This window comes from Mustela putorius, unplaced genomic scaffold, assembly GCF_011764305.1.
Source record: "Mustela putorius furo isolate JIRA1106 unplaced genomic scaffold, ASM1176430v1.1 tig00000145_pilon_pilon_pilon, whole genome shotgun sequence".
NCBI classification, from domain to species: domain Eukaryota; kingdom Metazoa; phylum Chordata; class Mammalia; order Carnivora; family Mustelidae; genus Mustela; species Mustela putorius.
The window spans coordinates 13,754,965-13,771,067 of record NW_025421294.1 but is presented as its reverse complement, the minus strand read 5'-3'; the positions used below and the strand labels follow the sequence as shown (position 1 = coordinate 13,771,067).

At 35.9% G+C, this 16,103-nt stretch overlaps 1 protein-coding gene across 7 annotated transcripts in view; it reads right to left on the bottom strand.

Annotated features, from left to right (window-relative positions):
* Positions 1–1,354: 1,354 nt before the first annotated feature.
* SLC38A9 (solute carrier family 38 member 9) overlaps positions 1,355–16,103 on the bottom strand; it is an 85,852-nt gene continuing 71,103 nt past the window's right edge. For 6 of the 7 annotated variants that reach the window (XM_004744646.3, XM_004744645.3, XM_013052330.2 and 3 more), the window contains 4 exons: positions 9,828–9,941; positions 8,017–8,165; positions 3,568–3,657; positions 1,355–2,159 (listed from right to left, as the gene is read on the bottom strand). In XM_004744646.3, the coding sequence (XP_004744703.1) occupies positions 1,994–2,159; positions 3,568–3,657; positions 8,017–8,165; positions 9,828–9,941 (519 nt within the window). In that variant the 3' untranslated portion in view covers positions 1,355–1,993. Of the gene's footprint in view, positions 2,160–3,567; positions 3,658–7,957; positions 8,166–9,827; positions 9,942–16,103 lie in introns of those variants that run through there. The other variant, XR_198900.3, reaches the window with a different exon arrangement.

The following is a 16,103-nucleotide window of genomic DNA, read 5'->3' as shown; positions in this document are numbered from 1 at the left end:
ATAAATAAATAAAATATTTAAAAAAAAAAAAAGAAAATTCTGTCTCTCAAGTTTTCCAACATGAGGGAGGAGACTAAGGATAAACAGGGATTAAACATGGGTCTCAAGGAGCTATGTAGCTTTTGATTCCTTTGTCTCTAACTGAACAAGACTGAAGTCACAAAGATGTAGTAGATCCCAAGCACAGAGACATTTCCTCCATGCATATACTTTATTCTAAGAGTTTAACATAGGGTTACAGATACTTAATGCAGAATCTTCTAATCAACCTGACTTCTACCAGCAGTTTCTGCTAACAAAAACTTTTGAGAATGGCTTCAATTACTGTTAAGATGAAGTAACATAATGCCCGAGATTGGCTTTAAAGTATTACAGTGGAAAAGGAAAAAAGGATAGATGAAGCAAATACATCTAAGTTTTATAATTATTAAATATAGGGGATAGGGATGTGGGAGGATTATCCTATTATTTTCTCTACTTTTGTGGTATGCTTTCAAATTTTCATGAGACTTTTGCAGGGAGAACTTGAAGAAATACCTATTATAAGAAATACTACGATTTTTCCATACACCTGTCCATAGAATGGATAGAAAGCTTTCCTGAAAGAAATTGTGGCTGGTCTCAAATCTTGGGCTCTTTAGCAGGCTTAAAAAAAAACCACTTCACCTGTCTTTCAAAAACCATTTTTGTCTTTCTCAAAAGAAGGAACAGAAACCTAAACATTATCCTAGGATGTGGACTAACAAAATAGACCTTTAATGTAAGCCTAAAGTTAGAGAAATCTAACTTTTCAAGCTGAACATGAAGGCTGTATCACATGGTAGATACGGATTTGAATTCTGGTTCAGATTTTAGTTTCAGTGAAAAAGAGGAGAGTTAATTTCAAGAATTCAGATTCCCTAATCCTTTTCTCAGATCCAAAGAGATTTTCTTATGGGGATTTAACTTCTACCATGCCAGTTAAGAAGTAAGGCTGTGGCCGGGGTGGGGGGGAGGCGTGGAGGGCATCCCCTTCTTGGAAGTCTAACCTCAAAAATGATTAGTCCTTTCTTGTGGTAAAGAGATACTTCAACTCCTCACATATGCTGGGAAGGAAGCCTCACTCTTCTGGCCCCTTCTCCATTTTCTTTCTTCTCTGTAGGGACTCATGTACCCAATATTCTCTTCCATGCTTCCTACATGCTTCCCCATTGGTCCTGTCATGACATCTTATGCAATGCTCAGGGATTCAAAAAGCAAAAGAGCTCTTGGGCCTATGGGGATAATTATACTGGTTCTTACGCAAAATATGGCTGGGGGGAGCTTGACCTAAGTTACTAGTACTGGCTTAGAAAAAAAGAAGTCGGACGCAAAAAACTCTCCCAGTTCATTTATTTTGTGTAAGGTTCATTACCAAAGAGCCTGTACCGACATTCTTTCTTTCTCTCCTTTATATAGAGATTAAGGATGCAGTTAAGAGTTCACTCTATTAACACTGATGCCATGATGCCATGGAGATTTCTTTTTACAAATGAGGTACTCGGTTTACTGACCCAAACAGTACATGTATGGATAAACTGCAAAAATTGTCTAGCAAGTAATAAAATGAAAGTGAATACATCGAAACATAAAACAAATAGCATCTGGAAATAGTTCCTGTGATACCCTGAGAATCTTTACTCTAGTCAAAATAAACCCACCCACCTTATATCTATAAAAAGCAAAAACCAGCATGATTTTTCCTAAGGGCATACACTTCTGCTCAGAAAAGACAATGAGAATGAAGGGGTGGTGCATATGAAGAGAGACAAAGATCATTCTTCCTGCCCCTTTCTCCTCTCTAGTCAAAATTACTTATCCATGGACCACTATTCCCTCCCCTCCGCTTTTTTCCAAATTATCTTAGGAAAAACACTTAGAATTACAGCAACAACAGCATTTACAAGTCAATTTATGTGGGACTGTTGTCAAAGTTCAAAATGCCATGAAAGATCTTGAGAAGACATTGAGTATTTCACATAAAAAACTGAACAATAAGGTTAGCCAGGCCCAAAATGATGATGAAAATGTGAAAGATTAACTTCGGCCATGTCAGACGGTCTTCTTGGCGGAGGGAAATCATATAGATGAGAGATGGATATATGAATACAAAGGCCAGGCCGCATGCTGCTCCTGAATACCTGCAAAATACAAACTTTTGGGGTTATTCATCTTGCATTTTGCTTTTTCTGATTTACAGTTAAGGTTAATACACTACAATTTAAAACCTCTTCAGTCTGCTATTGCAACAAAGTTATTTGTGATTCAACTGTTGTTGCATAAAGCGTTTGAGTTGAAAACCTTTTAACTTCCTAAGTTAATATAAAATATTATTTCCTGTTCATATTTATAGCATCTGCCTGACAGTTTTTGATTCATCTTTCCAATCTCCATAGTTCTTCTGTGTCTCCATGTTTGTGGCTGCTTCCTCAAAAACATCTGGAGATAGGCTTCCTATCTTTGATCTTTTATAAACTAATTATGCATTCTGAGTTTCTGAAGGACTGCTAGCATCTGCTTAAGAATGAGAACAGATGAGTACCTCTGTGATGTGCAGCATAATTATCAAAGACAGTAACAAAAATAACTCAACATAAGACTGACAGAGGAACCTGAACTTTCTTGTACCTTAATCTATCTCCAGCTTCACAGAAATTTGTAAGCCCGATTATATTCAGAAAGCATCAGGCTAATACTCTTTCCTTTTGTTTTGTGCTACATTTTAGGTAAGGGTCTTCAGAAAAGTGACTTAAGCCCTGCTTTCTAGAGGTCAAGGAAGAGAAATTAGACTACTGGAAACCCATCTTCCTTGAGAATCTGAATTCACAATTTTATTCCCCATCTACTCAACCTACCACAATATTTTTAAAGAAAGTATATTAAGTAAAGAGCTACCTGGGATCTAAACCCCTACCTAAACTCTTACTCTTTGACTGCAACTCAGTGGAATTATGTTCTTAAGTAGAAATGGGTTAAAAAAGTTAGAATACAGCCACACTGAGATGATCCTTACTGAAAAGAAGCAGACTGCTCCTAAACCAGAAGAAGTTGCACAGGAGAAAAAGATATCCCAGAAGAAACCGAAGAAACAAAAACTTATGGCCCATGAGTAAATTCTGCATAAAATAAATGCAAATAAAAGTAAAAACAGCACAGTGGTTGTCTTTATTATTAAACATATTTCAGGTATCCTCAAAAAAAGTTATAATGCAGTCTTAATAAATGAGAGACCTCTAAGTACTCAGGAAATTATATACTATATATTAAAAAATTTTCTATTATGGATAAACAGAAGAAGGTACAAAGGAAAAAAGAAAAAGAGAAAGGGACAGATGTCTAAGGGTTAATGGGGCTTCTAGAATCAAGAAGAAGCAGTGTGATGTAAGAAAATAAGCACCTTAACTGATACCAGGGAACTACATTTGAATGTTAGCAGTTTTAAACACAAGAATTTCATACAATTAAATTAACAACACAATGACAGTATTGACAAAACCATACAAATAAAGAACAATACATGAAGGGGCACAGTTCCCTTATAGGGTGTACCTTATGATTCCTCCTATGTTTGGGTAGAAGCAGGCCATGATCACTCCAGCTCCCACAATAATTAGATTAAGAGTCAGCACATGAAAAATGCTAGAAGTTGAGAAAATTCGGAGGAAAAATAAAAACAGATAAATTATAATTATTGATATGAGAATAACATTCATTATTAACATCTTTCAAAAGAGAATGTTCTTAAACTTGACAATAAAGTCACAGCAAAAATATAAGACAACAATAATACTCAATGCTGGTGATGGCACGGTGACCCTTGACCTTTTGTGCAAATATATGAATAGGTTAAGATTCACAGATCAAACTGGTAGTATGTATCAGACTTTACGCTCTTTATTCTATAATTCCATTTGGAATACCTTAAGACAATAAACAAAAATAAGAAAAGAGCTATTAACATAAAGATATTTGTGGCAAAACAGAAGTATCCTATATATACAGCAAGGTAACAACTTCCTTGATGGAATATATTAAAGATTACTCAAAATAACTTATCATTGTTACCTAGTAGGTAAAAATTCATCTGGGAAATCTGGAAAAAAGCTAGCTAGATTTTTACTACAAGAAAATCTGAAAACATTAGAAAAATTATCACAAAGAAAGAAATATACTGAAAAGGCAGTAGTGACTATGTTATGATTTGGAATTTGGAGCAATTTTTCCTCTTTTCTGTATTGAATAAACTTTCTATATCTTATAATATTTTTTGTATTTATTTTTATAATTAGGAAAATAAATTATACTAAAGGAAATGGGCAGGTTTTCATTTTTCAGATTCAGCCACTTAAAGATACTCAGTGTTTATCATGAATAGAAAAATAACGTAGATAAAATTTGATGCTCAAGAAACAACTCCATTTCCCAAAAAGATGATTCTTAAAAGCCAAATTTATGCATCAAAGCAACTTTGTGAGCCCATGTTATCAGAGGGTAATTAATCCCAGATAAAGATTACAGAGACAATTAAAATGAGGAAAATTATTTACACAAATAGTTAGTCATACATCTTGATGAATTACAAAGATACTCAGGCTTCCAGATCTTGCTATTTAGCCATAAACTCCAACTTTAAAATTGTTCCAGAGCTTTGAGACAATGGCTGGGCCTCTGTTATTTCTATATTGTAAAAGGAAATAATTCTGTGTATTTTCCAAAGAAGTGGTTCTCATAGTATAACCACGAACCCCAGGGAAGTTCCCTTTACCCTTTCAGGAAGTCACTGAGATAAATATTAATTTCAAATCATAAAAGACATTTGCAAAAGCAATTGTGGGTAAAACTGCTGGCCTCTTAGCACAGTTATACACAGTTGCACCAATGTGTATTTTATACTGTGTGCCTTACTGCCAAATGCTGCCAAAAAACAGATCTTCATTAAAAAAGTAAAAATTATTAGTTTTATTAAATCTCATGCTTTGAACATGCATCATTTTTACTATTCTGTGTGATCAATTAGGAAGTACATAATACAGAGTATCTGCTACACAGTGAAGTACAATGGTTGTCTTGAGGAAAAGTGCTTGGGCAACTGAGCTGGTGAGCAACCTAGCCCTTTTTTCCAAGGAATGCTATTTTTACTTGAAAGGTAGACAAAAACTGTGGTTCTTCATACTTGGGTGTTTGACAGACCTTTTTTTTTTGTTTGTTTTAAATGAATGATTATGAGATTGTCACTTCAAGTAAAACAATTAGTGGTATGTGTGGCCAATGAAAAAATTTCAGCTTTCGAGTAAAAATTAGAATTTTGGACAGCTTGTATTTGCCACCCTAGCTTGACAGTTTTCCAGTACTTAAGGACTTTAGAATGAAACTGGGGGCAATGTTATATATGTGGGTTTTAATATTATATAATGAAGTGTGGAAGATCTGCAGAACTCAGTGAAATGATATTTTCTAAATGATTAAACATGGTACCAAAACATGCATAGGTGAAAGGATCCAAAGTGTACAACAGACCAATGGGTTTTAATATTACTGAATTTCTGATTCAATTAACTTATTAGAAGCTACCACTTGTTAAGGTTTGGCATAGTATCAAAGAAGAATATCCACAATAATCTGAAAAGGCTATTAAAAATACTCCTTTTTCTAACATGTCTATGTGAGAGTAGATTTTCTTCACATATTTAAAGGAAAACAACAGGGGCGCCTGGTTGCTCAGTCGGTTAAGGCCTCTGCTTTCGGCTTGGGTCATGATCCCAGAGTTCTGGGATGGAGCCCCGGATCGGGCTCTCTGCTCAGCGGGCTCTCTGCTCCTCTGTCTCTGCCTGCCTCTCTGCCTACTTGTGATCTTGGTCTGTCAAATAAATGAATAAATAAATCTTAAAAAAAAAAAAAAAGGAAAACAACATATTGCAACAGATTGAATGCAGAAGATAAGGGAATCCAATTACCTACTAGCAAAGCAGGTCACTTAGCTGGCTTAGTTGGAAGGGCACACAACTCTTGATCTCAGAGTTGTGAGTTTGAGCCCCACATGGAGTACAGAAATTACTTAAATAAATGTAACTTAAAAAAAAAAGTTTTGAAAATATGAAACAAAAATTTTTTTGAAGACAATTTTTTTTTTAAAGATTTTATTTATTTATTTGACAGACAGAAATCACAAGTAGGCAGAGAGGCCGGCAGAGAGGGTGAGGGAGGCAGACTCCCTGCTCAGCAGAGAGCCCGATGCGGTGCTCGATCCCAGGACCCTGAGATCATGACCTGGGCCGAAGGCAGAGGCTTTAACCCACTGAGCCACCCAGGTGCCCCTGGAGACAATTATTTTTTAAAAGTATGTTATTTTAAAACAATTAATGGCTTTATTATTGCTTTTTAAATAATTCATATTTTAAAATTCTCAGTTTTGATTGATTTGATTGTTAAATATTAATAAATATAACCCAGATAAGCTAAAGTGCAGGGGATCTTCAATAAACTTTAAGAATGTAAAGCAGATGCCAAGCCCAAAAAAAGTATGCTCCAAAATATGCAGTCTGTAGAAGACTTGTAACTGTAGGATAAATCATAGTGTGTTGTTGGTGGTAGAGAAAGAAATGTAATGTGAACACGAAAGAGAACTTCCAGATCATTTCCAAGAAGAAAAAGCATCCTAATAGCCACCACTATGCAAAATAATGGCAGAAAACATAAATAATGCATTTACCTAGTATTTTTTTAATCTATGACTTCACTGTATTTATTTTACTTTGGTGAATGTAAATACAACACATGGCATAATATACACAACAGGAGTCTTGTATGTACTAAAATCCAAGCTTCCAGATGAGCAATGTTACAACTGTAACTGTTGCTACTGTCAATGCTAGAGAGGCAGTACCTCTTGACTTTTGCTTTTATAAGCTTTTTGTTTTTAAACCAACATATTTATACTAATTATTTACTTAATGAGGGAACAGAGTGCATCAATTCTCTTCAAAGAAGAACTGATGAAGACATCTTGTTTAATTGGTTACCATAAATGTAATTTAAAAAGTTTTTATCTGAAAGCTTTCTTCATTTAAGACCATTTATTTCGGGGCACCTGGGTGGATCAGTGGGTTAAGCCTCTGCCTTCGGTTCAGGTCATGGTCTCGGGGTTCTGGGACTGAGTCCCGCGTCGGGCTCTCTGCTCAGCAGGGTGCCTGCATCCCCTCTCTCTCTACCTGTCTCTGCCTACTTGTGATCTCTCTCTCTCTCTGACAAATAAATAAATAAATAAAATCTTTTAAAAAAATCATTTATTTCAAGTAAAATAGGTTAGGACTGGGTATTTTTTACTAGGGTGAATCTCTACTAAAACTTCATGTTAGAACAGGAATTAACCAGGAATCCAAAATGAAGTTCCAGGGAAACCCTGAAGCAGTATATGGAAATTTCTCCTGGATGAGAGTGAGCAGCTTTGAACAGATTTTCAAAAGGACTCAAAACTGGTCCATCACCAGTAAGAGATTAAAAATTACAGCAGTAATTATTGAAGCAAATAGGAATTTAACCTTGTTGTATATGTTACCTTCAATTCTAAACAACTACAACTTTGGAAAAAATGCAAGAATGTTAATAAATATACAAGAACATATCAATAACATATCAATAACATATCAATAATTAAAAGCCTTGCTTCTCATTAGCCATACATTGCTAATATAGGTACTAGGTACTCTTAACGTCTTGGCTATGTGTAGATTACTGGCAAATAAATCACAAGATAAATATAGTTGATATCAGAGCTGACATAACTATGCTAGAAGAAACAAACTTAAAATCATTCTGGATAAGGAAGTGGCTTCTAATTTTATAGCTCTTCAGGGAAAAGAACACCTGTGATCTATTCTTAGTAACCATTTTGATTAGGCAAATTTTTATAGCAAAAGGATCAGTCTCATTTTAAACTGACCTGTTTGCACAGTCATTTGTTGCTTGGCACATCTTGCTGGTCAAGAGAAGAGCCCTTACCTAGGATAAACGTCACCGAAGACATGGCCCAATAGTTGAACACGAGCCAAATAGCCTAGGAGTGGGTATACAGTCATCATCTGGAACAGCAGGAATATCCTTGCAATGAAGGACAGGATGTCACTGCTAGGGAAGTTGTCTAAAAAATTCTAATCCAAGAAAGATAATGAAGTAATGTTAAAAATCAACTTAGTACATATAAATTTATAAAACTGAATGTCTTTTGCTTACTTAGAACACAGGTGCCACTCAAGTTTTGGTTTGTGGACCAGCGCTCATCCACAAACTCTATGTGAACTATTATTTTTCAGTAAACTAAGTACAAAAATTGAAGTGTTTAGAAATTTTTATAGAAATTTGACATTGCCACATTATTATTTTATTTTACAAAAGTATCAGTCTGCAATTGATCTGACATTAAAACAACAAAGAAAACCTTGCCCTTCACAAAGCCACAGAAGCAATGTTCTGTAAGGTACAAGCATAAATCTGTTTTAGTAGATTTAAACGTCTATTTATTAATATTAATTATGAGTTATATTAATTCATATAATATTAATTCATATAATTATGAATTGCATATTAATTATGAATTAATATTAATTCAATGCTATTTGATCCTCACTAGTTCTCTTGCTTTTCCTTCCCTGAAACATCATAGCACTTCCAAAGTAAAGTTTATAGAATGTGAGAGTATACATATCACCTACTATCATTATCTATAGCCTATAACTAAAAAGAAAGGATTTATTTCTATTTCCTTTCATGATTTTCTCCATCTTAGTTTGGCATCTAAAAAGAAAGTTTATTACTCAGAACTTTTTGTTTCCTTTCACATACGAATACCATAGATATTCGTATTCCCAAGAGAGTGGGCTTTATACAGGATTGTTCACATCAGGGGAATTTTCAGCGAACATTTGGCTGCCAAAGAACTTCTGGAATCATGGAAATCAAGAGAAGAACATTTCAAGCTATCATAACAGTAATAATTCAAACATTTCTCTTATAAAGATGAGAACATTATTAACACTACTATGCGGAAATAACTCTTAACTCATCCATAATAAATTACACTGTATATTCCATTATACTCTTATTAGAAGAATTTCTTCTGGCTAGAAAGAAATTCATCTGTAAAATGCTATTTTTGTGAGAAATTTGTCAGTCACATTAAATTAGAAACTACACTGTTCCTAAGTTTATAATGGGTCAAATCAAACAAAGTATTACTTATGGCAACTTTTTTGATAAAATCTTTTCTTCTAGTCTTTCCATCTCTTCCTTTCTTTTTAACAGCCAAACCTTTGTTTTACTGCCCACCATGCTGTACAAAAATGAGTGTCAGACCTATCACTGGGGACTGATAAGTGAAGACACCAGATTACCCAGGACATTTCTAGATCTGGGCTTTGGAAAATAAGGATGTTGCATGTATTCCCAGCAGAGGTTTTATAAATCATGAATAACATCAGTAACTGTTTTCCAAACAAAGAGAAATACTATGTACATCATACTAGTAATTGCCTATTCCAAGTACCACAAGGGTCCAGCATGCAGTATACCGTCTTAAGAATCTCTTTAAAAAAATCTATGGTGTGTGTATTATACTACTTAACGGAATAGGAAACTGAAGTTTAGAAAGGATGCGGAAGGTGCCTAAAATCTCATATGCAGATTAGGTATTCATATGCAGAGAAGGTATTCAAACCCTGGTCTGTCTGGTATTGTAACTTGCTACTGTATCACCCCGCCTGCTCTGCAGATAGGAAAGTATAAAAATCACAAAAAGGGTACACTTAGGGCCTTACCTGCTCTATGCAATCCTTGGTTAATGGCGGTGAAGGAAATGAAGCAAAAACCAGGACTCCAATATAGAGGTAAGTTAATGTCACCAGCATATAAGCAATGGACAAGTCCCTCACCTGTAAAAAGAGAACAAAATTCCCATAACATGGAATAAACCTGCAGTTAAGTCTGCAGGAAAAAGAAAACTGACCAAAATTCAAGATTTATCTTTTGGCTGTGTGTTTTTATGTATATGCCTTCAAGGTATCCAATCTGTTCACAGAAATTAGATAAAACAAAATCCACATACTTCACAATTAGTCTGAAAAAAAATTTTTTTGTACTGTTTTGGAGCATATAGATTAAGCTACCCTATCTATTGATAGATTTTAGTAAATTAACATAAATGGTGGCTTAACCAAAAATTATGACTAATTTCTAAGGTAATTTATTTTTTATTTTAAAATAAAGTTTTTATTTATTTATTTGACAGAGATCACAAGCAGGCAGAGAGGCAGGCAGAGAAAGAGGGGGAAGCAGGCTCCCCGCCGAGCAGAGAGCCAGATGTGGGGCTCGATCCCAGGACCCTAAGACTATGACCTGAGCTGAAGGCAGAGGCATTAACCCACTGTGCCACCCAGGCGCCCCTCTAAGGTAATTTATTTGCCACATTACAAAACATTTGATTACAAATAATAAAGCTAAGGGACAAGAAAGCAAAAACAAGCCACCTTCAGTATGACCTACACAATTTAAAAAGTTTTTCTTGTAGTAAATTGACTTTGTTAAACCATCAAAGCATGCCTGGGCTGAAAGAAACTGGTACAGTATTAAAACATTTAATAAAGGAGAAAAGCTAGTTGAAGGGCAGATAGTAAGCAGGTATCACAAACAAGCTTAATAAACCTAAACAGTAAACAAAAGGAAATCAAAAGGCAACTGTTACAACAGCTGTACAATGTTATTATTAGAATCAGTAAACAAATGCAGCACATTAAATAAAGTGGGTTGCTTTCTTCCACTGTTGTTCCCACCCTCCTGACCTCCTACCCCCATGCAAAGGAAAAAGCTCCAAGATACTTAATATGTAGCCAGCTGTCAGATCCAAACAACATATCCCACGGCTCACAAATCTGGTCTCCATCATCGTTAAAGTTACAGCCAAACAATCAGCACAACTAAATTATGGCAATAAGCCTATTCATTTTTCATTTTAAACACAAATTATTTTGAAAGTTAAGAAAACAGATAAGAAAAAAATTATATACAATTTTACTTTAGTTTGATAACACAATTAGGAAAGTGGACATTTGGCATTAGGGAGCATTTGTGATTTTTTGGATAACTCTTCTTAAATGGGCTAAGCAAGAATAGAAAGTTATAAACGTGAATGTTGATAAATTCATTTAAAATGCAAGTAACAAGCTATGAGAGATCCTAAGGTTAGGTTTAAATAGACAATCAGCTTGAAAACAAACCAGGGATTCCAGACCCTGAATTAGATGCTGGATATATCTATGAAGAAGCCACAGGAAATTGGGATTATGCAGGTTGGTTCTAGCATTCTCAGAAGCTTCAGGGGCTTTCCAAGTCTTTACTCTTTTTTTTTTTTTTTTTAAAGATTTTTATTTATTTATTTGACAGGGAGTGGAGACAGAGAAGCAGGCTCCCCACTGAGCAGGGAGCCTGATGTGGGGTTCAATCCCAGTACCCTGGGATCATAGCCTAAGCTGAAAGCAGCCACTTAACCAGCTGAGCCATCCAGGTGCCCCAAGTCTTTCCTCTTCAGTTCTTGAAGCCCAGGGCCCATTTCAGGCTAGACTTCAGTCACTCCTAAGGTTGTTTCACAGTCTTGTAGAGAATGAACAGAAATGAACAAGGCAACTCTACCTTTCATATCAAAGGGTAATAGTCTCTCATTATGATGTTTAAAAGTCATTCTACTTTCAACCTACTCAATGTAACTCAAGAACAGGTAGTCTCATAAAATGCAAAATCTTGGGAGTCCAAAACAGCTGTGTCAGAGACAGCTATACATAACGTGGGACAGCTACCATTTCACAGACAGTTTTTAGCCTCTCTAGCACCTGATCACCCATTATTCAGGTCAGGCTTTCCGTAAAGACGTGTATCTTAGTAGCCTTTGGGAGAAAGTCTGATGAAGATGAGAAGGCTAAGGTGGAAGGGCTTCCTGATAATAAGTCAGTTTTCCCTTCTGCTTTCCTGTTCTTATAGCATTTTACACATACCTGAAATACAACATCTACTAGAATGTATTGTGGCTATTGTTAGTTTTTATTATTAATCTATGTTCATGAATGAAAGCTCACAAGCGGAAAAAAAACTGTCCCTCAACACCCAAAAAGTAGCCAAGGTTAATAGCTTTTGTATCATGTTGGTATTTTAATTTTTCTATGTCTAAGCTCGTTCATACCACTAGACTATGAGATCCTTGAGAGCAAGGGCTGTGTCTTTTTCATCTTTGTATCCTCAATACCAAGAATAATACCTGGAACAGAGGTGGAAACTGGTAAATAAATGCACAGAAAAAATAATAACCATGCTGGTTATAGTTAGTAGCCGGTTATTAAACTGGCTAGGTGCTAGGCTATGCACTAAGCACTTTACATGTATAATCTCATTAAATGCAGGTGAATTTATTTTCTTCATTTTATAAATGAATAAACTAGTACAGCAAGGTTATAAAACTTGTTCATGGTTATAAGTAGCTGGTGAAGTTAGTGTTCAAAATAAAGATGTTATGGCTCCAAATTGCATGCCCTTTAGCTATTACAGTGGAGAAATGATCAGTCTCGAATGCATCTGTGTCACAGTTAATAAACAATAATAAAGAAAACAAAGATGGGGCACCTGGGTGGCTCAGTCAGTTAAATGTCTGCCTTCAGCTCAGGTCATGATCTCAGGGTCCTGGGATGGAGTCTCACATTGGGCTCCCTGTTCAGCAGAGAGCCTGCCTCTCCCTCTCCAACTCCCCCTGCTTGTGTGTACATGCTCTCTTTTCAAATGAATAAATAAAATCTTAAAAAATAAAACAAAGATGAAGAGGTAACAAGTTACAAGTAACAGAGGATACAGCAGAGTGCACACACAGATGCAAAAGAAATACTAAAATCAGAAAAGTTCTGTTTTGTAGTAGTCTAAATGTACATTCAATGCAACTAGGTCAAGAGTTGCATATCTGTTTTCATCTGAAACTACTCTAATGAACAGAAAAGATGTTTTGATATGAAAGCAGCTGAGGTTTAGCATGTTCCTGGGAAACGTGCCACCTACGAATACCATGAACACATGTGGGTTTTGCTATTCTCTGTCTTGAGCACAAGCTATCACTGTACTGTGCCTGGAGATTTAGCCTCTTAATAGTCCACTTAATGGAAAAGGGAGAAAAAAAGCCATCTTTTAGATGAGTCTCAAAATAAAAATATACTTAAAAAGAGGCACAAGTGACAATATGAATCTTATATATTAGGTTAGGTAATCTACTCTGCCTTATGAATAAGCAACTGCGGGCAGGGTGATGGGAAAAATGCCACCTCAGAATGAGGACTAGCTTTACCAGGGGGCACAAGTGGTGCTGACAGCACATTCTGCTTCTCGAATATGGTTTATAATTTGTTCCACATACCATTCATAGTGAAAATACTATGCAGTAGAGCATTTACTAACAAAAATGACAGAAACTGATCACACAGACCTACCCTAGACATTTACATAAAACTTCTAATGATGTATAGTTAAATAAACTACAGAGATTCATATGAAGAAGCAAAAAGTAAGTAACAAATTGAGATATAAGGAACTGCAAATAGTTTTTAAAGAACTAGCACGGTGTGAAACTAGATAAAGACAGGCGAAACAAAACAAAAAAAGCACTGTATAGGTTCTAATTCAAACATGATGAGAAAATTCCAAGAGGTTAGTCCACATATCCAGGATCATTTCCTACATGGTTGTAGAGACTATACATCTGATGATTAAGAATGAGTTGGATGATCTTCAACTCTACAACACTTTTTTTCTTTTGGTAAGGTATGCCTTACTAAGGAATAGAAATTATATCCCATTTTGTGACACATGAAAAAAACTGTTTAGTGAAAAAAAAACCACCATGAAATTAAGCTGAACTTAACAAAGCTGAAAAATCTGATCATTATACCTGTTTCGAAGCCACATTATTTTCCTCCTTCACAAATGTCTTTAGATCCAAGTCCTACTGTCGTTTATACAGAAGCAAATGAGGCCTTTTTATTCTTTTGTCTTCTGCACTTTTAAGCCTTTGTTTACTGGCTCTGAATGACTAACACAACATTAACAATTCAGAGTCCCTGAGAAGTTTCACATTTAAAAAAAATTTTTTTAACTTATATATTTGTCAGAGAGAGAGAGAGAGAGAGAGAGCTAGTGGCAGGCAGAAGGAGAAGCACTCTCCCAGGTGAGCAAGGAATCCAACATGGAACTAGATCCCAGGACCTGCCGATCATGATCTGAGCTAAAAGCAGACGTTTAACCAACTGAGCCGCCCAAGCATTCCAGCTTCATATTTTCTGACTTAAATCTCAAGAAAATATATATTAACAGAACTTCTATGAGTAAAATTATTTACTGAAACCGGCTGAAAAGTATAATCATTAAATAAACCAAATGACAATTTTTTTTCTCAGAATATTTTTTTCTCAGAATTTTTTTTCTCAGCTACCCACTTAGCTTAATTTATGCAAATATCTAGCCAATTTCAGTGCAATCATAAAGAGTATGTATTTACGTGTATTTAAAGTGTTTAGAATTTTGTTGGCACAAAGTGTTAGCTTTACATTACAGAATGTTAGCTTTATCATTAGTAGTTACTAATATTTTAAGAAGTTAACATAATTTTTTTTCTAAGATTTTATTTATTTATTTGACAGAAAGAGACCACAAGTAGGCAGAGAGGCAGGTGCAGGGGTGGGGGGGGAGGGGACGGTGGGGGATAGAAGCAGGCTCCCTGTCGAGCAGAGAGCCCTATGGCGGGGTTCCATCCCAGATCCCAGGACCCTGGGACCATGACCCAAGCTGAAGGCAGAGGCTTTAACCCACTGAGCCACTCAGGTGCCCCAAAGTCTGATTGTTTTGAAAGCTAGACTATACCTCATACCCTAGTTTCAATTAAGACAATAAGAAACCATTATCCATTTAAACTTTTTTTTTAATATAATTTTTTATTTTTTATAAACATATATTTTTATCCCCAGGGGTACAGGTCTGTGAATCACCAGGTTTACACACTTCACAGCACTAACCAAAACACAAACCTTCCCCAATGTCCATAATACCACCCCCTTCTCCCAAACCCCCTCCCCCCAGCAACCCTCAGTCTGTTTTGTGAGATTAAGAGTCACTTATGGTTTGTCTCCCTCCCAATCCCATCTTCTTTCATTTATTCTTCTCATACCCACTTAAGCCCCCATGTTGCATCACCACTTCCTCATATCAGGGAGATCATATGATAGTTGTCTTTCTCCGCTTGACTTATTTCGCTAAGCATGATATGCTCTAGTTCCATCCATGTTGTCGCAAATGGCAAGATTTCATTTCTTTTGATGGCTGCATAGTATTCCATTGTGTATATATACCACATCTTCTTGATCCATTCATCTGTTGATGGACATCTAGGTTCTTTCCATAGTTTGGCTATTGTGGACATTGCTGCTATAAACATTCGAGTACATGTGCCCCTTTGGATCACTACGTTTGTATCTTTAGGGTAAATACCCAATAGTGCAATTGCTGGGTCATAGGGCAGTTCTATTTTCAACATTTTGAGGAACCTCCATGCTGTTTTCCAGAGAGGCTGCACCAGCTTGCATTCCCACCAACAGTGTAGGAGGGTTCCCCTTTCTCCGCATCCTCGCCAGCATCTGTCATTTCCTGACTTGTTGATTTTAGCCATTCTGACTGGTGTGAGGTGATATCTCATTGTGGTTTTGATTTGTATTTCCCTGATGCCGAGTGATATGGAGCACTTTTTCATGTGTCTGTTGGCCATCTGGATGTCTTCTTTGCAGAAATGTCTGTTCATGTCCTCTGCCCATTTCTTGATTGGATTATTTGTTCTTTGGGTGTTGAGTTTGCTAAGTTCTTTGTAGATTCTGGACACTAGTCCTTTATCTGATATGTCGTTTGCAAATATCTTCTCCCATTCTGTCAGTTGTCTTTTGATTTTGTTAGCTGTTTCCTGTGCAAAAGCTTTTGATCTTGATGAAATCCCAATAGTTCATTTTTGCCCTTGCTTCCCTTGCCTT